The following is a 26,725-nucleotide window of genomic DNA, read 5'->3' on the forward strand; positions in this document are numbered from 1 at the left end:
GGAACTTCTTTTCCTGGGGGCTAAGCATGAATAGCCATTAAAACACGAATGGGGGGGGGGGGGACAATAAAACAGGCCTGATTTTAACCCACACGGATTTTATGAAGTTTTTGGGGGCAAACTGTAGAGTGTTGTGATGCTTGGTGACTCATCCCATGCCCTGATGGCATGTTCAGACCATTGGCTCCCATGGACTGCTGCTGTGAGCTTCCTCAGCCTGCTTATCTTACATGGTTCATATGAGCTGACACACGTCCGTGCCTCAGTCTCCCTGCCAAAGCACACAGGTGGCGGTGTGGGGGGCTGCACACATGCACATCACAGGTGCTGTGTGAGCACCTGGGGTCTGCAGGTGCTCAGCCTATGCCCAGGAACATCGATGGAACTGGGCCCAGGGGAGGCCAATTTCAGTGAAAAGGCAACAAGAATAGAAGCAGCTCTAATGGACAATGAGCATGCTGGCTGCAGAGCCTGCAGGGTGCTCAGAGCGGGAGGGGGCTTCCAGCTAGCGGGTAGCTGAAGGATGAGGGGAAGGGATGTGGTAGTCAGAGACGGGGCAAGGGAGGCCAGACGTGTCACCGGAGTCGCAGTGTGAGGACAGGAGTCAAGAGGAACTGGGTCTGTGCTACAGAGGAGGGGCAGGCCGTCCTTACATGCATGTCCTCTGGGAAATGGCGGGGACGGGGGGGCCATGTTGGCGGTGGGTTCGATGCTTAGGCCAGGCCTGGGATGGGCACTGCCCATGTTCCTGACCACCATGCAGAAACCGATGCAGGCTCATGTCTTCACTCCCACCTGGGCTCAGCAAACACACTTCGTGCCTCCAGCATTTGCCAGAAACCTGAGTTTCTGAGAAGAGAACTCATGAGCACAGAGCAGAGCCGGGCGGCTCCACACTCACCTTCACCCTGTTCCATGTAAGCTGGAGGGTGCAATCCGATGACCAAGTCTGAATTCCGAGCACGGGATTCAAGGTCTTCTGTGCCCCAGGTTTGTTTCCAAATCTGTAAAATTACAGTAAAAATATTGCATAGGTCTCCAGGTTTCTTGTGGGTAAAAAAATATTGTCTGTGGAATACTTAGCTTATACATGCTGGCTTATACACGCTATACTCATAATCCCAGTCCTGTGAAGCCGTTACATCCTCAGGGGCTTCTAGTCACATGGGGGGCTTTGCTCATAGGCTTGTGGGCTCCGTTGGCTATGCTCTGATGGCCTGGATGGTGGGTCTTACGTTGGCATCAGGCCTCCCTCCAGGGGCCCCACCTCCCTCCATCTGCTGCTTTGAATCAGCAGTCAGCTAGAAAACCACATAACAACTTGTTACCAGTGTGTCTAAAATTAAAGAAATTTTCTTCTGTAGGGGCTGAGAAGTTTTTTTAATCTCAATTGATTCAAGTTTTTTAATTTTTCTTTTGTTGTGAATGGGCTTTGAAAAAAAAATGCAGAATAGGTGCACATAGTCTTTCAAGCAGCGTAGGAGCACATAAAATCTAAAGACGAATCTGGTCCCTTCCTTCCTAGTAATTCCCCAGGAATATTACTAGTGCACATATACCAACAAGTATATACATAGAGTCCAGAAGCTTGCTTCTGTGACTAGAAGGCAGATGTATTGTGTGGTACTGGTTATTGCTGCAGACAGAGCCTGGACTCCGTGCACAGAGACCATGCTGTTCCTGGCCCCTGCGTCAGGAGTTGGGCAGTAGCCAGGTGCTTCTCTGGGGTGGGCCTGGGGTGGCAGTCAAGAGGACGTGAGCAGGGCTCAGGGACTTTCTCCTTAGGTGGCTCCAGGGAGTCAGGCTGGCTATTGGCAGGCCTCTGTTCCTCTCCTTCTCGTGTTGTTGGAACATCTTCATGACATGGGGGCACACGTCCCCTAAAGTGAGCAATACCAGAGATCCCTAAATCCTTAAGAGCCAGACAGAAGCTCTCCTTCACTTAGAAAGAGATCCCTAAGTCAGGTCTCTGTGCAAGGGAAGTGGAGTGGGCCTCACCTTGCAAAAGAAGACCCATCGGAGAACCGCGGATGCACGGTAACACCATCACGTGTGCAGCCCATGTCTTTCGTGCCCATCTTTGCTATGTTTCATGAATAGATGTACCGTGACCTTCTCAGCCCTGCCCTCCTCAGCATGCACCTCCTTGTGATAAGTCTGCAGTGAATGCACACTTGCTGGGGTGGCCAGATTCTCGGACACCGAATGGTGGGCTCATCATGGGCTTCCATGTGAGGCCCACGAAGATGGACTCTCACACTCGAGAGCCTGGACACACTCTGCCCTTGAGCCTTGTTCTGGGCAGACTGGAGTTAGTCCTTGCACATCATCAAGCACAGAGACAGCATTGCCAAACTAAAGTCCTAAGGCAAAGTTAAATCCTGCAAGAAATGAAGCAGAGGAGTAGGTCTCCGTGAGAATGGACCAGTTAACTTAGTGTTGAGTACAGAAAGCAAGAGCAGAGCCTCTGGCCTGAGGCCACTGGTAGAAAACTTAGACACATGGTCAACTGTGTGACATGGCTCAGAAATCATGTGAAGTGAGAACATGAAGAAACCAGGACACGTTCAGGATAGTGGTGACTCCAGGGATCGCATCCAGGAGAGCGCTCCTTTCGGGAATCCCTCAGTCAGCAGATTTTCATTCATCAGTTCATCAGGATGGTGAGGATGCAGATGGTCCTGTTGTTACCTGTAGCTTTTTGCATGCCTTAGTTTTAGTTACTTAGCTTCTTGCTTGCTTGTTTGCAAGCTTGTTTGCTTAAAAAAATTAAGAGGCCATTTGGTATTAAATACAAAGGTGTGTTTATTGATAGTGATTCAGTGCTGCGAGAGTGGTTGGTGGTGGAACAACTGAGGGAAATGCAGGGCTGGGGTTCTTTTTTTTTTTTTTTTTTTTTTTAATTTTTATTTATTTATGATAGTCACAGAGAGAGAGAGAGGCGCAGAGACACAGGCAGAGGGAGAAGCAGGCTCCATGCACCGGGAGCCCGACGTGGGATTCGATCCCGGGTCTCCAGGATCACGCCCCGGGCCAAAGACAGGCGCCAAACCGCTGCGCCACCCAGGGATCCCTAGGGCTGGGGTTCTAATGGATCCTCATCAGGGAATGAGGCATGAATGCCAGTGGAAAGGTCACCATGGCCCTGCGAAGGTTTGCTCACTGCCTCCTGCAGCAATTTGGGGCATTTCCCTCACCTTGGAGTCCATGTTCTCCTCTGTGAATTGCAGGGAACAAACCTACTTTTTGGTGCTCTTATACAGGTCACATGATATTTTTTAAAAATTAAACCTGTGCAAAGCACCTGCACGCAGTGACTGGATGCCACAAATGTTCAGCATTTTCTCCCTGTTCAGTTACTGCCTTGGTCCCAAGGCCATATCTAGCATTTGAACAAATAGGTATTTTTAATAAGTGCAAAGTTGATGTTTTCCTTTAGTCTTGCAAGAAAAAAAATGTTCATATTAAATATTTTCGAATGCCTTTCTCCAGTGAATTAAAATTATTTGCTAGTGGCTAGTGGACTGTAAGGTTGTCATGTCTGGAAATTTCTTTTTGCTGACATTTGAGCAGATCACTTTTTCACTCCATGAATCAATCTCTCTTTGTGGTTGCACCTTAAGCTCATTAATGACCAGATTCTCTTGTGGAAGCTGCACATTACAGGTGCATGTTCTCCGTGTTTAGAGAGTAAATCTTCCATAACAATGACAGACCACTGCACAGCATTCTGGGACTGCAAACAAGGTCATTTCAGAATATTTCAGACAAGGAAATGATTCATCTGGGTGCAAGAAGCTTGTGACCATGACGTGTGTTGATGATGGGGATGTGCTGGTGCTGTGTCCTGGCTGTCAGCTTGTAGGTCAGAACATCAGGACTATTTGGTGCGTGCCCAGCTGAGGATGGTTAAATATGTGGAGAATTCTGAGAATGTTATTTTTCTGTCTATGATCTATTTGCCAGCATGCTCTTCACCAGCTACTTGATGAAGGCCAACAGCGAGGCAGGGACAGTTACTGACCCTGACCGAAGATTTTCGACTTGGTGACACTGCTTTCCATGGCTGGCAGCCAAACACAGGGGCCAAGAGAACCGACTCGTAAGCTGAGCTGTCCAAGTCCCAGTCGTCGTGGCCTCTCTCCCTAGTTATGCTCACACTACTGAACCTGTGTGCCTCAGTTTACATCTACCTCCTGCAGGAATTAGGACTGTGCCCGCTCAGAACGAATACTGGTACATACGCTCTCGAGCTCACACACTGGGCTCAGCTTGGAGAGCTGATTCCCGGTTGGATCCGTGCCCACATAGCGAAGGGGGAATACAAAACAGTAGCATATGATGCTTTCTTTCTCTTTGACCAAACCAGAAGCTGTGGAGCCGAGGCGCCTCCTGTAGCTCCGAGGGCCTTCTCAGGGCAGAGAGTAGGCAGGAGACCCTGGGGACAGGATCCGGAGGGACAGGCAAGCACTATCCATCACAGGTACTGAGCCAGTGTCTTCAGGTGTATTTATATATAGTGCACACATGATATGTATTCCTGTACTTATTTCTATATAAAATTATTCTCTTCCTATAAATGTTTTCTAAGTTACTACAGAAAGAAATTTAATTTTGGCACTTAACTGGGAGGAAAAATAAAATGATCGTGGTCACTTAAAATGATTGGAGTTGGTCTGATGCTCAGACGGGAATGTGCGCGTGTGACACAGGCGTGCCTCTCGCCCCATACTCCCCTTTGCTCTTCTCACTCTGTGCTTTCCTCACTTTGCGCCAAGTGGGAGGAGGTAGATGTATGCTTCCCACTCCAGCACACAGACGTGTGACACCTGCAGGTCCACCTTGCAGCTAGCTCGTCTCAGGCTTGGGGGGAGGGAGTACCATTACGCCCCCAAGGCTGGACCCGCTGCAGGTGCTTGCCTGAGGAAGAATGTTGACAGCCAGCATGTCCATTCTAACAAAACAGGTCACCGTCGTGCTTTATGGTGTGAAAGCATGAGTTCTCCTGTTAGTGCCTTCACAAACTGTTAACACTTAATGGACCAAGAAGCAATGTGCAGAGTTAGAGCCTGTGTCCCACGGGGGGCCAGAGTAAGTACTCGGGCTTCAGAACTGCTCGGTGTCTCTCTGTGCTCTGCTCGCTGTGTCCCCCGTGCGCTGGCAGCCACACACAGCACGGAGACAGACATGTGGCCACATTCCAGGCACACTTGGCTTACAGAATAGGTGGCTGGCTGATGGTGGCCTGTGAGCTACTCGTCCACGGGGTTTCTGAGCAGGGAATTAAGCCTCTAGAGTGCAGTGTCCAGTGGGGCAGCAGATCCCAGGAGTGCTCACAGGTGCCTGGGGATGCTGGGGCCCTATGAGGGGTCACCTTCTCCCTTCCCCTGCCCCACCACCTGAGCCCTCACCTCCCAAGCCTTCTGTCCCTGGTGTGTCCTAAATGCTGCTCATGGCACAGCCACTCCCTACCCAGGAAAGCAGGTCCTCCGTGCGGTGACCCCGAACCACCTGTGCGGCCCCCCCATCCACGGTGTCAGCACACATCCTGCACTCCACTGTGTACTCTGCGCACGTGTGTCCTGGTGCACACCCCCCGCCCCCATCCCAGGAATAACCTGCTCGGTGCTTGCGTCCTCCTGCCCCAGACCCGGTGAACATCCCTCCTTCCTGCCCTCCCTTCTTTCACACTTGAGCTCTTTCTGTTCCCACTGCATCTGTTCTCTGTAGAATAAAATATCGTCCATACTGTGTTTGAGTAATAGAATAATAGAAATACATATCTGTATTTTCTATTTAACCTAGTATTTCGTACTAAGTTAAATGTCCTTAGAGGAGTTTTTCTTTGTAACACTTGTAATATTTACCATGTCTTATATAAAACAGGCAACCAGTAAACACGCATGTTATTCTATAATTTGTAATTATTCTATAATTAGGCAAAATTTGTAGACTCAAATATTGCCGAATTGAACTGAATTCAGCTTTAAGTAAATAGCATTCTGTTCCTTTATTTTAGGGCTCACTATGAAAGGCTCATTTGTAGCCACTGGTCTGTCTGTCCACCTGACCAGTCCACCTGACCATACGCTTGGGAAATGTATTAGCGTGTGTCAGTGCCCAATGCATAGTAGGATGCTCAATGTTCAGTGAATGAGTGGGTGATTGAAATTCTGTAGGAATGCGTGAAGATCAAAGTGGTTTTTTCGTATGATGTATACTTTAATTTTTAAGAACAATGAACAAGAAAGCTGAAAAAGCCATCGACTTGAATGCACAAACTTACAATAAACTGTGTCTAGAAGAACCATCTTGAGATGCTTTTCACAGCCGAGCTGTAATGAAGCTGGGTGTCCCCAGGTTCATTCTCCTGGTCCAGGTGAGCACCTGCCTTGCAGGAAGCCTCTGGAAGTAGACTTTCAACTTTGCAACCTTCTGAAGTTCTTATGGTCCCCCCCCCCACAAAGGAGACATCTGGGGAAGTTCCTGCAAGGTTGTGTGTGGTCTGAGCTGATGAAATCTCAGAAGTCTGTGTGAACCTACATTCCTTTAATGGGTTGTGTTTCAATGGCAAACTCCTCTCGGTGCATCCCTTGAGTTTAGCTCACAAGGTGTGACATACCATAGGTTCATTATCAAAAAGTTTTAAATTTTATATTGTGATTTTTAAAATTTAATCTGTGGGTAATTGGTAAGTGTAAATTTTCTAATGTTTTAGGAACTGGCTATCTTCTTAATGTTGATTTTAGCTTAAATTCACAATGGCCAGAATTCATATTCTAATTCTTAAATCCTTGAAAGTCATTGACTCTTGTTTTGTGATGAAAGTCAGGTTCCTATGTGCTAAATGAACCCTGTGCTCTTGAAAAGTGCATGAATTTTAGTTAGATAGAAATGTATGTATTGATTAAGTCAAATTTGTTAGTATTATAAATTCTTACTGATTTTTTTAAAAAATCTGCTCATTCTTTTCCCTCAAGTTGTCAAATTCCAGGTCCATAGATTGTTTTTCCCTATTGGGTCATTCATTTTTTGCTTCATATATTTTTTCTGATATATATAAAATATACATCCTGCTAGGCTGACCCTTCTATGAAATGTCCTTTCTTAAAACATTTCTGGTTATGACTTAAAGACTATTGCATATGATTATTTATAGTTTCATCACTGTATTTTTTTTTTTTTTACGATAGTCACACACACACACAGAGAGAGAGAGAGATTGGCAGAGACATAGGCAGAGGGAGAAGCAGGCTCCATGCACCGGGAGCCCGACGTGGGATTCGATCCCGGGTCTCCAGGATCGCGCCCTGAGCCAAAGGCAGGCGCTAAACCGCTGCGCCACCCAGGGATCCCTCATCACTGTATTTTGAAGTATAATTGGTAAACATTATTTGCAGGTGTAGAGTGCAAATTTGCAGGTGTAGAGTGCAAATTTGGTATTTGTACAGTGAAATGATCACAATGACTCTCGTTAACATTTGCCATCATTTGTAATTAAAAATTCTCATCCCAAGAGGAAACTGTAAGATTGAGTCTTGCACCTTTCAGATATTCAGTACAGTATTAACTGCAGCTGCCACGCTGTGCATCACATCCCCTTGACTTCCTTACTTTATAACTGGAAGTTTGTACCATTTGACCCCCTTCATTCATTTTGCCTCCCAAACTCCACTCCTGCCTCTTGCAGCCACCAAAGTATCATGTCTGTGAGCTTAATTTTTTCAATTTCACATGTAAGTGAAATCATACAGTATTGTCAAAAGGCAAGATTTTATTTCTGTTGGCTGAGAAATATTCCATTGCATGTATGGACCACATCTTCCTTATTCATTCCTCTGTCCATGGACACTTAGGTTACCTCCATATCTTGGCTACTATCAATAATGCTGTGATAAATACAGCAGTGCAGATAGTTTTCAAGGTAGTGTTTTTGTTATCTTAAGATAAATAACCAGAAATGGAATTTCTGGATTATAGGATAGTTCTACTTTTAATTTTCTGAGGAACTTTCATATTGTTCTCCAGAGTGGCTGCACCTGTTTGCATTCCCACCAACAGTGCACGAGGGTTCCACTTTCTCCTCATCCTTGCCAACATGTGTTGTTTCCTGACTTATTGATTTTATAGCCATTCTGACAGGTGTGAGGTGGTATCTCATTGTGGTTTTGATTTGCATTTCCCTGATGGTTGGCAATGTTGAGTGTCTTTTCTTTTCATGTGTCCGTTGGCCTATGTCTATGGAAAATTGACTCTTCAGATCCTCTGTTTTTTTAAGTGGATTCCTTCAGCTTTTCCTTCCTGCTGCTTCTTCTGCTGTTGAGTTGAATGACTTCTTTACATATTTTTAATGTTAACCCCTTATCAGGTGATCTGCAAGTACCTTCTCCCATTCATCAGGTTGCCTTTTCATTTTGTTGAAAGTACTTTGCTGTGCAGAGGCTTTTTAGTTTGATGTAGTCCCATTTGTTTATTTTTGCTTTTTTGTTGTCTTTGCTATTGGTGTCAAATCAAAAAAAAAAAAAAAGCTGTGACTAACATCAGGAAGCTTACTGCCTGTGTTTTCTGCTAGGCATTTTATGATTTAAGTCTTAACATTTAAGTCATTAATCCATTTCAAGTGAATTTTTATGTGTGATGTAAAACACTGGTTCAGTTTGCCCAGCACCATTTATGGAAGACTCTGTTTTCCCTGTTGTATAATCTTGAATTCTTTGTCATAAGTTAATTGACTGCATGTACATGGGCTTATTTCTGGGCTATCTCTTCAATTGATCTGTGTGTCTGCTTTTTTTTTTTTAATGTTTTATTATTTTTTTTAAGATTTATTTATTTACTTATGATAGAGAGAGAAAGGCAGAGACACAGGTAGAGGGAGAAGCAGGCTCCATTGGGAGCCCGACATGGGAGCCCGACGTGGGATTCCATCCCGGGACTCCAGGATCGTGCCCTGGGCCAAAGGCAGGCACCAAACCGCTGAGCCACCCAGGGATCCCCACGTGTGTCTGCTTTTATGACAGTAACCTACTGTCTGGATTAGTACGGATTTGTAATATAGTTGGAAATTAGGGAGCATGATGTCTCCAACTTTGTTCCTTTTATCAAGATTACTTTGCCTATTTGAGGTCTTTTGTGATTCCATACAAATTTCAGAATTTCCTATCTCTGTGAGGCTTTTGATTGGGATTGTACTGAATTATAGGAAGCTTTAGGTGGTATGGATTTTTAGGAGTATTAATTCTTCCAGTACATGAGCATGGAATATTTTTCCATTTGTGTCCTCTTCAATTACTTTTGCCAGTGTTTTAAGGTTTCCAATTTACAGGTCATTCATTTCTTGGTTAAGTTTATTCCCAGGTATTTTATTTTTCTTGGTGCGTTGTAAATAGGATTGTTTTCTTAACCTTGTTTTCTGCAGGTTCCTTATGAGTGTTCAGAAATACAACAAATTTTGTATACTGATGTCTATATCCTGAAACTTAATTGATTTCATTTATTAGTTCCAACAGTTGATTTGGTGGCGTCTTTAGGATTTTCTGTGTATATTATCTTGTCATTTGTAGATGGCAACAGTTTTACTTTTTACTTTTCAATTTGTATTTTATTTTTCTTGCCTTATTGCTATGGCTGGGACTAGTAATATGTTGAAGAAAAGTGGCAAGAGGCGGTATCCTTGCTTTGTTCCTGAGCTTATAGGAATAGTTTTCAGTTTTTCACCATTGAATAGGATGCTTGCTCTGGGTTTGTCATATACAGCCTTTATTATGTTTAGCTGTATTCCCTCCAAATCCACTTTGTTGAGAGTTTTTATTGTGAACAGATACTGAATTTTATCAAGTGTGTTTTCTGCATTTGTTGAGGTATGATCATAAGATTTCTAACCTTTGTTTTGTTCATGTGGTGGATAACACTGACTTGCAGATGCTGAACCATCCTTGCATCCTTGGAATAAATCCCCCTTGATCATGGTAAAGGATGCTTTTAATAGATGGATGAATAAAGTTTATTAATACTGTGTTGGGGATTTTTGCATCTATGTTCATCAAGGATATTGGGCATTACATTTCTTTGCTTGTGGCATCCTGATCTCATTCTGTTAATCAGGGTAATGCTGGCCTGGTAAAATGTGTCTAGAAGTGTTCCCTTCTCTTCTATTTCTGAAAGAGTTTGAGAAAGATTGTTGTTATTTCTTTGAATGTTGAGCAGAGCTTACCAGTGAAGCTATCTGGTCGTGGACTTTGGTTTATTGGAAGGTTTTTGTTTACTGATTCAATCTCCTTAGTAATAATAGGCCTAGTCTGTTCCGATTCTCTTATTTCTTCATGATTCAGTCTTAGAAAGTTGTATGTTTTTAGGAATTTATCCATTTACTTCAGGTTGGCATATAATTGTTCTTAGTATTCTCTCATGGTGATTTGTAATTTTGTGGTATATATTGTGACATTTTTTTTCATTTCTGATTTTCAGTTCTTTTTCTCTTGGTGATTCTAGCTAAAGATTCTAGCTAAAGATTTGTCCATTTTGTTCATCCCTTCAAAAAATTAGTTCTTTGTTTCATTGATCTTTTGGGTTTCTTTCATTTTTTATTTCCACTATGATCCTTGTTTCCATTTTTCTATTAACTTGGGGCATTTTCTCTAGTTTCTTGAGGTATAAGGTTAGGTTGTTTGAGATACTTCTATTGGATGTGGAGCCTACTTTAAAAAAAATCCAGTGAAGTCTATTTTGTCTGATAGAAGTATTGCTCTCCTGGCCCTCTTTTGCTTCCCATTTACATAAAGTATCTTTTCCACCCTATCACTCCGAATCTGTGTCTTTGGGTCTGAAGTCTCTTTTGGCAACATATGGATGGGTCTTGTTATTTTATCCATATAGTCACTCTTTTCTTTTGTAGAATTCAGTCCACTTGCATTTAAAGTAATTATTGATAGGGGTGTACTTACTGCCATTTTTCTCATTTTTTTTTTCCTGGCTGTTTTGCTGTTCCTCTATTCCTTTCTTCTCCTAAACATACCATGGTGTGATGAGTTTTAGTGGTGTGCTTAGATTCCTTTCTCATTGTGTCTGTGCATCTGCTATAGGCTGCTGCTTTGTGGTTACCATGAGACTTGGATAGGATATAACAACTTATATTTATGACAGTCTTTTTTAAGTTGATGACATAGTTTGAATAAATTCTAAAGCTCTACATTTTTATTCTCCCTTCCCCCAGTGCTTTATGACTTCATCATATTACATTTTCTATATCATATACCCCTTAATTACTATAGTTATACTTTTACTGCTTTTGTATTTTTTTTAAAGATTTTATTTATTTATTTAACAGAGAACATGAAGCAAGCACGAGCAGGGGAACAGCAGAGGGAGAAGGAGAAGCAGGTTCTGTCCCAGGATTCTGAGATCATGACCTGAGCTGCAGGCAGACGCTTCACTGACTGAGGCACCCAGGCGCCCCATATTGCTTTTGTCTTTTAACCTTTGTATGCCTTTATAAGTGATGAATCTACCACCTTTACAACATTAGATTCATCTGAATTGTACCTTTATTCTTTCATATGTTTGCCTGTTACTCATCAGCACCTTCTTCTTTTGGCTTAAAAAATCCCTTTAATATTTCTTGTGGCCATTCTGACTGTGATGAACTACTTGAACTTATGCTTTTCTGGAAAACTCTTCATTTCCAAATGACAACTTTGCCAGATGGAGTATTCCTGTTTGAAAGTTTTTCTTTGAGCACTTAGAATAGATTGTGCCACTCTCTTCCGGCCTGCAGAGTTTATACTGAAAAAATCTGATCATCTCATGGGGGCTTCTCTTGATCATAAGCAGTTGTTTTTCTCTTCCTGCTCTTAAGATTCTTTCCTTTCTCTAATGTTTCATGTTTTAATTATAATTTGTCTTGGTGTGGATCTCTGTGGTTTCATCTTATTTGGAGCTCTGTATGCTTCCTAAACCTGGATGTTTGTTTCCTACCCCAGGTTAGGGAAGTTTTCAGCCATGATTTCTTCCAGTTTTCTCTCCTTTCTCTCTCTGTCCTGGGGTTCCTGTAATGTCAGTGTTGCTCGTTTGATGTTGCCCCATGAGTCCCTTAAGCTGTCTTCACTTTTTTCCATTCTTTTGTGTTTTTGCTGCTCCAATGGGGTGAGTTCCATTGATCTGTCTCCTGCTCAATCTAGTTGGCTGTTGAGCCTCATCTGGTGCATTGTTCAGACCACTTGCTGTGTTCTTCAGCATTTTGGATTCTTCCTGGCACTTTATTATATTCTTTCTCCGTTGAAGTTCCCACTGTGTTCATCCATTCCTCTGCCAAGTTCAGGGAGCATCTTTTTAGTATATGTGCTGCCGAAGCGAGCACAGGGAGCATCTTTTTGACCATTATTGTGAACTTTTTATCAGGTAAATTATCTCTATTCCATTAAGAACTTTTTCTGAGGTTTTCTTGTTTAATTTGGAGTATCTTCCTATTTCTTCATTTTCCTTTACTTTCTGTGTCGGTCTATGCATTAGATGAAACAGGCACCTCTTATTCTTGAATGGGTGGCCTAATGTAGCAGAAGAACCGTACGTACCATCTATCCTGCCCTAGCCTGGTTGTCTTTCATAACTCTGATTATTAAGCACCATATTTTATGTCTAAAGACTCCCAGGAATTGAGAATGTGCCAAGCCCTGTCAGTGTAGGGGATAGTCCCAGCACCTGGACTCGGGCTGATTATAAGCCATGTCCTCAGGTACCAGCATTGGAAGCATGCCAGCACACACAGGGAGTGTATGCATAAGTCCTGCTGCCCACCAGTCAGGCCATCTGGAGGTGTCCCCTGGGCAACAATTTCAAAAATGTGGGAGCCAGGCAAGTGTTCAAGTTCCTTTCCATGAGATGCCAGTGAGAGTGTGTGCCTGGAGAGAGGCACACAGTGTGTAAAGGTGCCCAAGCCCAAGGGAATGGGCCTCCCCCACAGAAGGATGAGTTGTGCTTCCATCTGCTATGTGTGCAGTGCCTGGGGGTGGCAGTCTGCCCAAAGTGCCTTTCCAGTTGTCACAGTCCATGGGACCCAGGAATGCAATCACCCTGGCCACCAGAGCCAGGCCAGCACCAGAAGGGCAGAGGCTCCTCCCCTGGAGATACTGGGGAGCTGGAGTGGGGCAGAGGGAGAGAGCAAAGATGCCCATATCCATCTCTAGAGAGGACCCGTCAGGCCCCTAGATGTGTGTTAAATTCCATGTCTGCCATTCAAGCCAACACCTGGACATTAGCAGAGGAGCCTCTGACATAAAGCATAGGCACCTATCACTTGGCTGCCTCTGTGCTTAGTCCCTGGAGTGAGCAAGACTGAGCACATGAGCCCCTTTCAGTCAGGTCCCTGTAGCCAGTGAGTCTGCTGGGCCTGAGCCCCGTCATGCTGGAGGGCCCATGGGCTTGTCTCCCAGGCATAGGTGTATAGGTGGGGGTACTTGATGTGTGGTTCAAGGAGAGGGCTGTGAGCTCCCTTGTGACTGTGGGTCATAGTGCTGGGGTGGAGTTTATGGTGGGATTGTGTGTCAGCCTCTCCCCCTGCTTCCCTGGGAAGGTTTCAGCTTTGCTCCATGTGTAGGCCTTGCTCTCCAAGGTAGTGGTTTCTTCCTGGAAGTCACTGCAGATCCGGTATTGTGGGAGGAGGTGACTGTAGGATCTGCTGCATTGCCATGCAGAGCCTGTTTTCTGGTCAGTAACTGGTTTGAGGTAACCTCTACGCTTTTGCCCTCTGTACTTTCCAAGTTTGCTGTGTCTCATATAAAGATAAGTCGCTTGTAAACAAAGCAGTTCATGGGGTTTTTCTTACTGTTGGATAATCTTCACCTTAATGTACCTTCAGTGTGACCTCTAGGCTGGGCCTTGAACAGAAACAGAACTTCACTAGACTGAGGTGGGGGGAGGCACTGTAGGTCTCAGGAAGGAGGAGCAACAAACACAGAAATGGACTGGCCGTGAGGGGCAAGGGAGCAAACGCCTCTGTTGCTGGACAGTCTAGAGCACAGGCCAGAAATGATTGTGTTCACCCACAACCATGCCTGGCACTATGAGTAAAATAAAAATCCAGGTGTGTAGTTTGCACAGTTAATAACCAGCTAAATGGTTTTTTCTATTGAAAAAACAAAATAAGGTACGTTAATTTGAGGGGGCACCTGAGTAGCTTAGTTGGTTAAGTGTCAAACTCTTGATTTCTGCTCAGGTCATGATCTTAGGGTCATGAGTTCGAGCCCCTGTTGGGCTCCCCACTCAGCAGGGAGCCTGCTTGAGATTCTCTCCCCCACTTCGTGTGCATTCTCTCCTTAAAAAATAAAGATACACTAATTTTTATTTAATAATACAATGAAGAGTTCAAAATAAATGAAAACCAGATGTTTGATGAAAAGGGAAATGCCTGGGAAGGAATTGGAAGTGGAATAATGTGACTGTGCTGTTTGCATGTTGCTTGGACTGTGAGCTCCTTGCAGGTAAGAACTGCATTGTCTGTGTGTCTGCAGAGCCTGGGAGCATACTTTCAAGTGGGGCAGGAGTGCGTGGGGGGCAGGGAGCAGGTGTGCATGGGGCAGGTGTGCGGAGCCTGCACAAGCAAGGCTGGAGCATGCTGGGGACAGCAGGGAGTGAGTTCTGTGCTATGGAGAGCAAGAATCTTAGGGATGAGAGGCGTGGCCAGTTTTGAGCAACAAGAGAAGAAAGTTACTGTTCTTGCAGATGCCCTTGTGACCATGATCCAGGCCTTCTTTGTCATTAGCCAGGGTTACTAATTAATTGGGAGTTGAGCGTGTGGTAACAGAACAAAGTGGGCAGGAACTCAGGTGAAGGCACCGGCACAGCATGTCATAGTCTGGTGGCCAGGAAGGTGGCGCCCACTCCTGGCTCTGCTCAGCCCCCTGCAGCTCTGGGCCAAGCAGACCCTGGTGGAACTAAATGTATTGTGGTTATACGAGACCTTAGTCCAAACACCCTGGTTATTTTTCTGCATTTATATAGTTGGCTTTCCTTTTTGGAATTTTATTTTTTTTATTTTTTTATTTTTTCCTTTTTGGAATTTTAATTTTGAACTTAGATGTTTAGGAACTTGGCAAAATATATTGGATTTTCAGACAAAGCACAGTTCTTTATGATTATAATAGTTTTTGAATTTTTTTAAGGCCAGTTTCCTCTTAGATCCTGTTTTAATCTAGAGTTTTCAGTTCTGTGGATTTTTGGTCCTCGGGTCATGAGAATTCAGACTTTTAAGAACCAGTCTCCCGTGTGTGCACAGGGAGGGAAGACCTCTGCTCTCTAAGAGCACAGCCGGGAGAGAGCTGTGGTTTTGCTGTGTTCCAGAGGACAGAGGTTCTCCGGGGGCCACACGCACGGTTTTCTCATCATTGGCTCAGGCTGCGGGTCGTGTTCGGAATCCCACACGCTCAGAGTAATGTATGGCACCACCAACTCATGACCGTAGCTTAAATAGCTCAGTATTTTTGGTAACTATCATAGGAAATGAAAAGGTACTCCTATCCTATTTAAAAATAACTGCGATTTAAAAAACCTCATGTGTATTTTCAACTCCAGTTTGAGCGTGTATTTGATGCCCTGATGAAAGAACTGTCACCTTTAACCTTGGAATTTTTAGGTTAAAGGGGAAAGCGGTGTTTTGGGGCTCGAGGCTATCGGGCAGGAAAGTTACTTAACACAGACCTGTAGCGAGCAGCAGGACTCTGCAGGGTCAGGACCTGTACTTGGTGTCGGGGAAACAGGCCTCGCTTCTTTGGAAAATCGCCTCAAAGAACCAAAGAACCGATGGGCACAGAGCCTGGTCTTCCCAGGGATGCCGCCGCGCTGACCTTGGGCCAGGAGAGCTGCCGGCACCTGCCCCTCAGCTTCCCTTGGGGACCTCCGGGTGCAGCTCCTGAGAGGAAGTGCATTTCCGAAAACTGCTGCTCTGGGAGGGAAGAAAAGTCACCGAAGGTCTCTGTGTGGCAGATGCTGTGTGGCATACACCGCCCCCTGGCTCTGTTTGCTAGCCGTGCCCAGGCGTTCCCAGTTTCTTTTTTCTTTTTTTAAAGATTTTATTTATTCATGAGAGAGACAGAGAGAGAGAGGCAGAGACACAGGCAGAGGGAGAAGCAGGCTCCACGCAGGGAGCCGGACGCGGGACTCGACCCCGGGTCTCCAGGATCATGCCCTGGGCTGAAGGTGGCGCTACACCACTGAGCCACCGGGGATCCCCTCATTCCCACTTTCCAGAGGAGGCAGGAGCGTGAGTGTCCGCTTCAGTGAGGCGTGTGAGGCGTGTGAGGAGTGTGAGGCGTGTGAGGTGTGTGAGGTGTGTGAGGTGTGTGAGGAGTGTGAGGTGTGTGAGGAGTGTGAGGCGTGTGAGGCGTGTGAGGCGTGTGAGGTGTGTGAGGTGTGTGAGGTGTGTGAGGAGTGTGAGGCGTGTGAGGTGTGTGAGGAGTGTGAGGTGTGTGAGGCGTGTGAGGTGTGTGAGGAGTGTGAGGTGTGTGAGGCGTGTGAGGAGTGTGAGGCGTGTGAGGCGTGTGAGGTGTGTGAGGAGTGTGAGGTGTGTGAGGTGTGTGAGGTGTGTGAGGAGTGTGAGGTGTGTGAGGCGTGTGAGGCGTGTGAGGTAACCCGCAGGGAAGGGGCTGAGCGCCCGAGGGGAGCGCAGTGCATGGCTCACCCAGACAACAGGCAGCACCCACCAGGTAGAGTCTCATCCCTTCTGAAAACTTTGTCCTGAGGGTCGTGCTCTCACCGCCACCCAGTGACCGAGGGCTGACGGCCCTGGCAAAGCGCACTCCTCTCAGGCGCCATCAGCGCCCCTGCCTTTGCCCTGCACTCGGCACCTGGCGGGAAGCCGAGAGCGTGGACCCGTCCCTGCCACCCCTCGCCCGCCGTCCGCTCACCGTGTCCCCCGACAACAGCCGAGAATTTCTCGTGTCTGATTGAAGCCCTTCCGTGACCTCGCTTCATCCGTGGGAGCTCTGCGTGTTTTTGGACAGATGCTCAGAGGAGCCGGCTCCGCCCGGGCGCCGCGTGAGTGTACGTGACTGCGGGTGGCCTGAACCCGGCCCCACTGGCTAGCAGTGCTGGCCCCAACGCGTCCTGCCCCCCTGCCTCCCGCCCCCCGCCCCCATCCCCTCTCCCTCCGTCCCCCTCCCCCCTTCCCCTGCCCCCTCTGCCCCCCTGCCCATTTCCCTATCTGTAAGGTCCCTCCTGGTGACTCGTTTTAAGTTGATTCCTACGGAAAGATCCACCTCTCAGCTAACATCGCACCCTGAGGTAGTGGGGATACCTGGATTAGGATTGCAGCACGCGCCTGGAGGACGCAGTTCATCCCAGAACCTAAGCCCGACCGCTGTGTGGGCCACGCCCCTTCCCAGCAGCCAAGGTGCTGGGCTGCCTCAGGTCCACCTGCTGGAAGAGTCCTTGTAGGTCCGTCTGCTGCCCGGAATGATGCCGGACGCTGACACTCTGTGGTCACCCAAGCTCGGGGATCCTCCCCTCTGCCAGCCAGGGCCTGCTTCAGGATTGGAGGGTCGCTGTGGGCGTGCAGGTGTGGCCGTGGGGATGCGGGGTGACAGTGGGGACACGGGTGTTCCCAGCTCCTTCCCGGCTCCTTCCCAGCTCTGCCCTGTCCCCCTCACTCCTGCTGATTCTGAGCTGACGGGCAGAGGGTCTGGGGGAGGAAAGCCAGTTGCAGGAAGGCTGGGACTACATGTGGCGTTGGCACACATGCGGTTCCCCCAAGTGATTCCTGGGGTTCCTGCAGCGGGAGCTTCCCCCCTGCCCACCCCCCTCACCCACCCAGCGCCCTGGTGTTGGGGATTGGCTCCCTGCTGGTCACCCTTCCGTGCAGAGCTATGTCCTGAGGCTGCGGACTTGGTGCGGGAAACACGTGCCTCTGCCATCTGCACGTGCAGCCCCGGACCCCTCCGAACGGCTTGTCAGGCCCCCGTCACTGGTGGTGTCCATTTCTTGTCACGTCCAGGGGCTCCGCATCCTGCTGCAACCTGAGGGCAGCCTCCTCTGTCCTCTGCAGACCCTCTCCAGGCACAGACTCTCTGTGCCTTGACAGTGGCTGCGAGCTTCTCGGTGACAGCACAGTGTCAGGTATTTGCACGAGTCAGCATTTGCATCGACTGAAGGACCACAAGGAGTCCAGTAAATACCGGGGACCGTCCTCGGCATAATTTTCCCTTCGTGATGACAACTTTTAAGTGTTACCCTCGGCCACCCTCATGCACTGTGGCATCGACTCCTTTCCCCTCGCCACCTGTTCCATCCCCCATGACTTGGGAAACCTGTACCTGTGGACCACCCCCACCCTGCCTCCTGCACCTGCACAGCACTGGTCCCCCAGGGACCCAACCCTCGGGGCCCAGACAAGGACGCTGATCTTGGGCACTTCCCGGGATTGCCGTGGACGCATTTATACCTCGTGACACTGTTTGATACAGAACTTGCCTGTTTGGTCAATTTATAGAAATGTTCAGCTGCTTGTTTCTCTAACACACCGGGATTTTCCTAGTTGGATGAACCCACTCCAGCTCCCTACCTCACCCCTGTGGCTCCGTCCAGTGTCTCTGACAAAGGGCAGGAAGCTCACGAGTGGGCTGCTGCCAGAAGCTGGACATGTTTGTTGTTTTACTCTGCGAAGCCCTCTCTTCTGAAGATGTGACATGGACACTGGTCCTTTGCTGTATTTAATTCCACTACAATAGCATTCGTGCACGACTTCTTCAAACAAAGGGAAATATTTCCACTCTAAGTGTATTACTTATCTCTACATGGAGAGCATTCAGAGTAGTTCATTTTTATCGTTTGTATCCTCTACTTGGAATAACTGTAATTTGTTGGTCTCTATAGTACAAAAGTTTTCATTTGGCCTTTATTAAAAATTACATAAGACTCTGTGGGTGAGACCACACAGCAGGGACCCAGAGTTGAGAAAATGTACTAGGAGTTGGAATGGTAAAAGCTGAGAGGCAAATAAGCAGCACCATTAAAATCAGCCTGTACAGTTAAACTGGAAAAAAAAAAAAAAAGTATTGTAAGTCTTCCAAGAAAAAGTCCAAAGTGACTAGAAGACGGGATGGGGATGTTGGTATAGGATGCAATGATTGCGGGTGCGGTACAGCACTGTGGGGGGCCGAGACCCCCTGGGGAAGGGGAAGGCGGACGGAGTCACTCCTTCACCCAGAGGTACGGCGTCCCCAGGTGGTGGATGGGAGCAGGAAGCCTGCAGTAAGCTCGGAACCTCAAGACAAATGCAGGAATCCATTCATTCCCAGGAAAAAGACCGAATGAGGGCAGCCCGGGTGGCTCAGCAGTTTAGCGCCACCTTCAGCCCAGGGCGTGATCCTGGAGACCGGTGCTCGGGTCCCCCATCAGGCTCCCTGCATGGAGCCTGCTTCTCCCTCTGCTTGTGTCTCTCGTGATTAAATAAACAAAATATTAAAAAAAAAAAAAAAAAAAGACCGAATGATAGCAGGACTTCAGTCCCTGGACAGCACATACTACAACAACTGGGGCTCCTGTGGGCTTCCAGGGAGGTCCCGTGGGAGGCAAGCAGGCGTAGTTAGAACCATAGCACAGTTCACGTATACACATGTCTTGCACAAGGCTTTTTCCGAATGGGAAACAAGCTTTTTTTTTTTTTAATAAATTTTTATTTATTTATGATAGTCACAGAGAGAGAGAGAGAGGCAGAGACACAGGCAGAGGGAGAAGCAGGCTCCATGCACCGGGAGCCCGACGTGGGATTCGATCCCGGGTCCCCAGGATCGCGCCCTGGGCCAAAGGCAGGCGCCAAACCGCTGCGCCACCCAGGGATCCCGGAAACAAGCTTTCTTGCTTGGCATTTCGGGGAGTAGTGACATGATGAGTACCTGCTCCTTTCCATGAGACCCCCATGTCAGGTGTGAACCGAGTTGCTGGTTCAGGTGTTGGATTTCTGAAGCCTTCAGAACCAGGTTTAGTAGAAGTGTCCCCCCTAATGATGGGAAATTCTTCCCAAGCAGCCACACTGGGCACCAGCAGGTGGCATCCTATCAAGGTGATAGCCTTCACCTCCCAAAGCAGTGTGGGCTCCTCCCCACATCCCACATGGGGGGCTAAGGCACGGCTGCTGGGAAAGAGGTAGCTAGAAACCGCATCTTTAAAATCCTTCCCTCCTCCACCCACCGGTCCCATCCTCCACTCACCAGTCCCATCCTCCACTCACCTGATCCTTGGGACAGGACATAGGTATGAGGTTCAGACAGCATCAGTTTAAGACACAGTTCTTGTCCTCAAGGAACTCTGCCCTCGGGGGCCTTATTTCCTATCTTCACCAAGCTCTTAGCTTCACAGGCAGGCAGGCAGGATCCCACACAGTCGTTCATGGTCTGAGATACTGGCTGGCTGCCACGGTGGGCTGGCTGGTGGTGGGCTCGGGATCTTCCATGCTGTTCCACCTGTCTGACCAGGAAGGCCACAAAGAGTGGGTACTAATTCCCTGAGTCACTGTTCAGGGGTAACATTTCTTGGATATTCCTGCAGAGAATGTCACCTTTGTGACCTCCAACTATACGAGCCAGTCCACCACCAGCTCCACGAAACCGCTGACCACGCCACTGTCTCCTATCTCCAAGACGGCCACAGCTACAGCCAGAATCACAACAGCTGGGGTCTCGGCCAACAGGATCTCTACCAGCTCAGGTTCCCAGAACACAACCCAGGCGACGCTGGCCACGGAGACCATCGCCCACAACAGTTCAGCCACAGCCCTTTCTTTATCAGTAACAAGTATGTATCAAAGCTGCCCTATTTCTGTACTGAAAATAGGTGTCAAATGCCACATTTCTATTTTCCTGTTGTGCAAAAAATAGAAATGTGGACAGTGGTGTCATATTACACAATCCGTGGCATCAATCCTGGTGGTCTTGTTCTTGTAGAAAAATGAGTTTCTGATTTAATCAGGTCCATGAGGACTGTAAGGGATGTGCTTTGAAAATGTGTCCTGCTTGGAACTCCTGGTCCCTCGCCACAGACCAGAATTAGGCAGCCTCATCCACCGGGCTCTAAACCCCAATCACCAATTCATGGAGGTTTTACTTCCTTTCTGCTTCCAGTGGTATCAGAACCTGAACGTTAACTTTTAACATATTAAGAGTTCAGCTAGTGACTGCACATAGCAACACAAAGAGCAGACTTCACAGTTTCCTCTGTTTTTGTAGGTTTCTCTCCATTGTTTTATTAATATGGTTTATGTTCTGAAATCAACTGTAATGTCTCCTGGGCTGTTGATGTGATAAAGCCAAAATAGTTTGAATCCCCTATTTATTCAAAAGGAGAAATTTCAGTTAGAACCATTCATTCAGACTGGATCCATCGTGCCAACACCTACAGTTAGGCCTGAACTCTCCCAGGACCAGCAAGGAAACAAATTGCCCAAATCCTGCGGCCTCGGAGGCTGTGGTCAAAGGTTGGGGTCCAGCAGTAGAAAGACCCTGAGATACTAAGGGGCAACCCTGGGGGTGGTGGGGGGCTGAGATGTGGGCCTGCAGGTCCTGGGCAGGGGGATCAGCCCCGGGGTTGGGGGTGGGGAGAGGACCTGCAGGTCCTGGGTTGGGGGGTCAGCCCTAGGGGCAGGGAGAAGACCTGCAGGTCCTGGAGGGGTCAGCCCTGGGGTGGGGAGACCTGCAGGTAGGTCCTGGGGGGGTGGTCAGCCCCGGGGGTTGGGAGGGGAAGAAGACCTGCAGGTCCTGAGGGGGCAGTCAGCCCTGGGGTTGGGGGGGAAGAAGACCTGCCGGTGCTGGGGGTGGTCAGCCCTGGGCACAGGAGAGAAGTGCCGGATGGGCTAAGGGACCCAGAGCTCAGCAGTCACCCAGTGCAAAGCAGGCTTTTGGCTTTCTTAGATAGAAATTCAGATTGGCAGCTTATTATGATAATGTTGAAAAGCAACTAAAGCATATTTTTTGTTCTAGTCACACCAACTATTAATTCTAAAGGAAATCCAGGATCAAAATTTGATACTGGCAGCTTTCTTGGCGGTATTGTGTTGACACTGGGTGTCCTGTCAATTCTTTACATCGGATGCAGAATGTATTATTCAAGAAGAGGCATTCGATACAGAACCATGTGAGTTTTGCTGGCCAGCACTGGTTATTTCTGTTTTTCCTTAAATACCACAACAAAATGCCAGAACAGGGCCACAGGTTTATGAATTACATTCCCATTAATCCTCAGTGCCCAACATTACCTGCAAACACAAACAATGCCCATGCCTGTGAAAGTGCTGCACTGACTCACGTCCCTTTCACGTACCTCCAGCCATAAGCAGCACCTGTTCAGAAGGCTGTGGAGCTGGTACATCCAGCACTTGTCGGGAGCACGGAGGTACATCCTGGGTAGGAACATGGATTTACATAAATTCTTCTGCAGTCTCATTTTCTCTGATAACTCATTGTATCAAATATCCTATCTTTCCAACAAGGCCCCTTTGTAGGCCTGCAGGTCCTGTGCTGTTTGCAGGGGTCACCCCTAGCTTTTAGTCCTCAGAGGCCTTTGGGGGTTTTGACTCTTACTGGAGCACAAGAGCCAGTTTATTCTTTTGATTGTTGAGGTGTTGTAGGGTGACTCCTGTCCAGAGGACACACATGTGTGTCCCACATGGACCTGACATGTCAAGTGCATTTGAGCTGATTTAACAAACTGAAACAGAACAGGTTCCTTGATCACAGAAGTCACTAAGGCTTGGATATGTTGCTGCACATTGAGTTTCCAGAAGGGAACACAGCATGAAAGTATTTCTCAAATTTTTCATTGAACTGTGAAACTTTAATAAACTCACTTTCAAAGAATATCAAGGTTTTGCCAAACTAAAAGCATATTCAGAAACATTCTTTAGATCATGAAGGAAACAGACTAGAGTCAACTTGGTTTTTTTGTTTTTGTTTTTGCTTTTTAAAAAAAGATTTTATTTATTTATTCATGAGAGGGAGACAGAGAGAGAGAGAGGCAGAGACACAGGCAGAGGGAGAAGCAGGCTCCATGCAGGGAGCCCAATGTGGGACTCAGTCCCCGGTCTCCAGAATCACACCCTGGGCTGAAGACGGCACTAAACCGCTGAACCACCCAGGCTGCCCCTCAACTTGTTTTTGATACACTTCTGTGCTTCTAGAAATATTTATAGTGTGATTTTGGTAAATTTCACCAGTTGAGCAGAAGGGATGTTTGATCAGTGTATTTTCATAGTTAATCAGTTTTCACTGATGTAAATGAGGCTGTGAAATAGTGAAGCAGTTCCATTGTTTTCATTTTAGCTTACCTTTACTACAGAGCATGCTGTCCTGTGTGTGCCTGTGGCATCCTGCTGCCTTCCCCTGGCTTCAGGGGCCCAGCAGCAACCCCTTGGCAAAGGGCGGCGGACCTAGGGGACCTAGGCCCCCACAGGCCCAGTACATGTGGCTCTTCCTGTTCCCCACATTTTAGCACGTCTGAAGTTAGGATGTATCTTAGTCTGTGAGCTGAAAAAACAGTGTTGCAGTTTATTTGGCCGTTTTTCTTACTGCATCTGAAAGCCAGTAGTTGCTTTGAAGTTGTGAGGTTCCTATGCAGGACAGTATTTGATGTCTGGTGGTGAGCACTACCAGGTTATGCGGGGGCAGGCGGGTAGGGTCTGTGGGTGCAGGGATGCTGCTGACTCCGCACGGGACCTGCCTTGGCCCCTTGGCTTCTGGTCCCTGTGAGATGAGCTGATTAGATGAGACAGGCAGAGTCAACAGCACAGCACCTCATACATAGTCTGTGTTTGAGGAGTTGTGGGTGCGTGATTTAGCACAGCCACTAAGAGGCCAAGCAGAGGCTGTCTGAATCCTTAACCATATAGTAAACCAGGCACTTAAGATTTTACAGAAAGAAATGACAATGTGGATTCTAGGGCCTGACGTTATTTATTTAAAAATAAGAACCCAGGGATCCCTGGGTGGCGCAGCGGTTTGGCGCCTGCCTTTGGCCCAGGGCGCGATCCTGGAGACCGGGATCGAATCCCACGTCGGACTCCCGGTGCATGGAGCCTGCTTCTCCCTCAGCCTGTGTCTCTGCCTCTCTCTCTCTCTCTCTCTCTGTGACTATCATAAGTAAATAAAAATTAAGAAAACAAAACAAAAAAAAAAAGAACCCAAACTGTTTTGACATAAATACAAAACAAAGTAATTTTAACTTTTGATATATTACAGTGATGAACATGACGCCATCATCTAAGGAAGTCAAGGACCAATGGAAGAAGATTGATACAGCCCTGTCAATTAATTTCAGTTATTAGGCCATGCATATAATATACAATGTGCTGTATAAACATATAGAAATTCCTCCTGGTTACTAAAGGTAAAACAGGTTTGATTTGGGTTTTTTAAAGGAGTATTTGGAACATATAGTTAATACAATGGTTATAGTCACTTTTAAAAAATGCACAGTAAGACAAGGCCTGCCCTTTCCTTGTATGGCACTGGTCACAGCAGGGGAGTAATTGGCAGACATGGTCCCTGATGGGCGCTGTGCCGTCCCAGCATACAAATAAGGGCCTCAGGATGGTAACAGAAATGCCACACAGCAAAAATTATAGGAGTTAACCAGCTCGCAAGCATAACTTTAAAGCTTTGTACCTGGTGCACTGCCCTCAGGCCCCAATCAAACTAGAAATGATATCTGGGCTTTGCCCTACTAGGGAGAGCCTGAACTGTCAATGATAGTTAATCTAAGTATTTTTTCCTCTGTGTATTTCAGTAAACTGCAACACTGAACAGTGTTTTAAAGATTTAGTTAGGTTATTGCTGCTGTGAGACTAGCGTCAACTACTGGAAATTGCTTTATTTCATATGGAACAGTTATTTTCTGTTTAGTGAATATTTTTAAGAGGTGTAAAGCTTTCTGTTCCTAGAATCGCTTAATGTCCTGTAAACTTCCCTAACATAGGCTCCTCCTGTGATTTCCAAACCCACCCCACAAGCTAAGGCCGTGCCAGTCCGTCCAGGGGCCGTAGGGCGGCACTACCTACACAACCCCTCGGGCTCCCACCTACATGACCAAATGCTGCATTTTTGTGCACTGTTGATTTTACTCAGATTTGGGGAAATAGCATTTTTATACTAAAAAAAACTTTGGATTAAATTTTTAAGACTTTTTAAGATAAGCTTTTATCTTATCTTTTATCTTCAGGCCACTCGTCTCCTGGGGGCGGGCATGTGGCTATATTATGGTAGCAGAGAAAGCACCATGTTGTAGGGACCCCAGGGCCGGTCAATGTAGTTCCTGTTACAAACAGCCAAAACTCAGTCATGTTTGGCAAAAAAAATGGTATTTAGTGTGACTGTATGACCATCTGAGAGAGTGTTTCTATCTTAGTAAATTTCTGCTAATCCAGAAATACACTAAAATGTCCTAATGTCCCTCATCTGCACTGAAAAGTATTTAAATGTGACTTGTGACCAGCTTTTGTGTTTCAGAGGATGCTAGGAATTTTTATGTAAAAGCATCACTTCTGCTCACTGTGCATTACGGCCTAGTCTGCTGAGGACCAGGTGATGCCGCAGGCCTGAGATGTGTATTGTAGAGGGAATCCAAGAAAGCCTGGGTGGGTGGAGTTAGTAACAGACCACATACTTGCCTGGTCAGGACCCCACCATTTCTATTTCTTTGCAAAATGATGTGTGTGTGTGGGGGGGGGGGTGTTTCAATTTTACCTTTTTCATCTCCTGTGTTCTTTGTGCTTCTCGGCTTGAGGTCCATTAGAACAACATAGGCAGGCCTGATTTTGAGCACTCGGAAGATAGGAAACCACTTCATGTCCCTGAATGCCTTTTCTGTGGCGCGAAGACTGTCTTCTCTGTGTGGAAGCTGCATTGCGCACTTCCCAGGCCAACCACTGCTCCCCCAGTGCACATTTCACAGGCATAAACTCATACCCTTGTCCTGTTCACTTCGGCAAATACTTGCTTTTGTTTGCATTGAGAAATGTATTGACTTGAAGATACATTAGAACCCAATCCAGGACTTTAGATAATCCAAAACATGAATATTCCCATTCAGATAAATGAGAGTTGACAATATATTAGTGAGAATTTTGTATTTTTAAGGAGAAAAAAAAAGCAAATTCCTTTAACTCTTTTTTCCTTTTATTATAATGACCAGCTTTTGGTATTTCATTGTCACTGAGATCTATTTTTAGAATAAAATTTTGTTCTTCATCTAAGAGTTTTGTGTGTGTGGTTTTGCTTCATTTCTTCAAACTCAAGAGAAATGAAAAACCCCAAATAAAGAGGCATATTTTAGGGGTAACACGACACTAGTTAAGTGTGGTTGGCTGGACCAGCAGTACCACTGGGAAACCTGGTGGAAGAGGAAATTCATCAACGCCACTCTAGACCTTCTGAATCAGTGTTTCAATGATCCTACCTGGGGATCCTTCAGAACATCACACCCCTTCTTTATTCTATTGGGTAGAATTATACAAATATCAGCCACAAATGCCTCAAAGTACAAACCAGCACAGTAACATGCTGAGGGCTCTCTCCCAAGCCCGCAGCCCCCCAGCATGGTCTGGACCCCTGGGAACCTATGACAGAGCAGCAGGAGACTTGAAAGAAACAGCTCTTGGTCTGAAGACATCAGACGGATGCTCTACCTGCAGTGCCCAAGCTGTTGTCCAACCAGCACCTCTGCTCGCCTACAGAAGCACAGGCAGCAGTGCTCT

At 46.8% G+C, this 26,725-nt stretch overlaps 1 protein-coding gene across 4 annotated transcripts in view; it reads left to right on the forward strand.

The window, feature by feature from the left end:
* The window catches only part of TMEM123 (transmembrane protein 123), a 58,289-nt gene extending 32,070 nt beyond the window's left edge, over positions 1-26,219 (forward strand). For 2 of the 4 annotated variants that reach the window (XM_025465724.3, XM_049110042.1), the window contains 3 exons: positions 20,533-20,778; positions 21,960-22,113; positions 24,213-26,219. In XM_025465724.3, coding sequence (XP_025321509.1) covers positions 20,533-20,778; positions 21,960-22,113; positions 24,213-24,237 — 425 coding nt within the window. In that variant the 3' untranslated portion in view covers positions 24,238-26,219. The remainder of the gene's footprint in view (positions 1-20,532; positions 20,779-21,959; positions 22,114-24,212) is intronic. The other 2 variants (XM_049110041.1, XM_049110043.1) reach the window with 2 other exon arrangements.
* Positions 26,220-26,725: the final 506 nt, after the last annotated feature.

This window comes from Canis lupus, chromosome 5, assembly GCF_003254725.2.
Source record: "Canis lupus dingo isolate Sandy chromosome 5, ASM325472v2, whole genome shotgun sequence".
Lineage (NCBI taxonomy): Eukaryota > Metazoa > Chordata > Mammalia > Carnivora > Canidae > Canis > Canis lupus.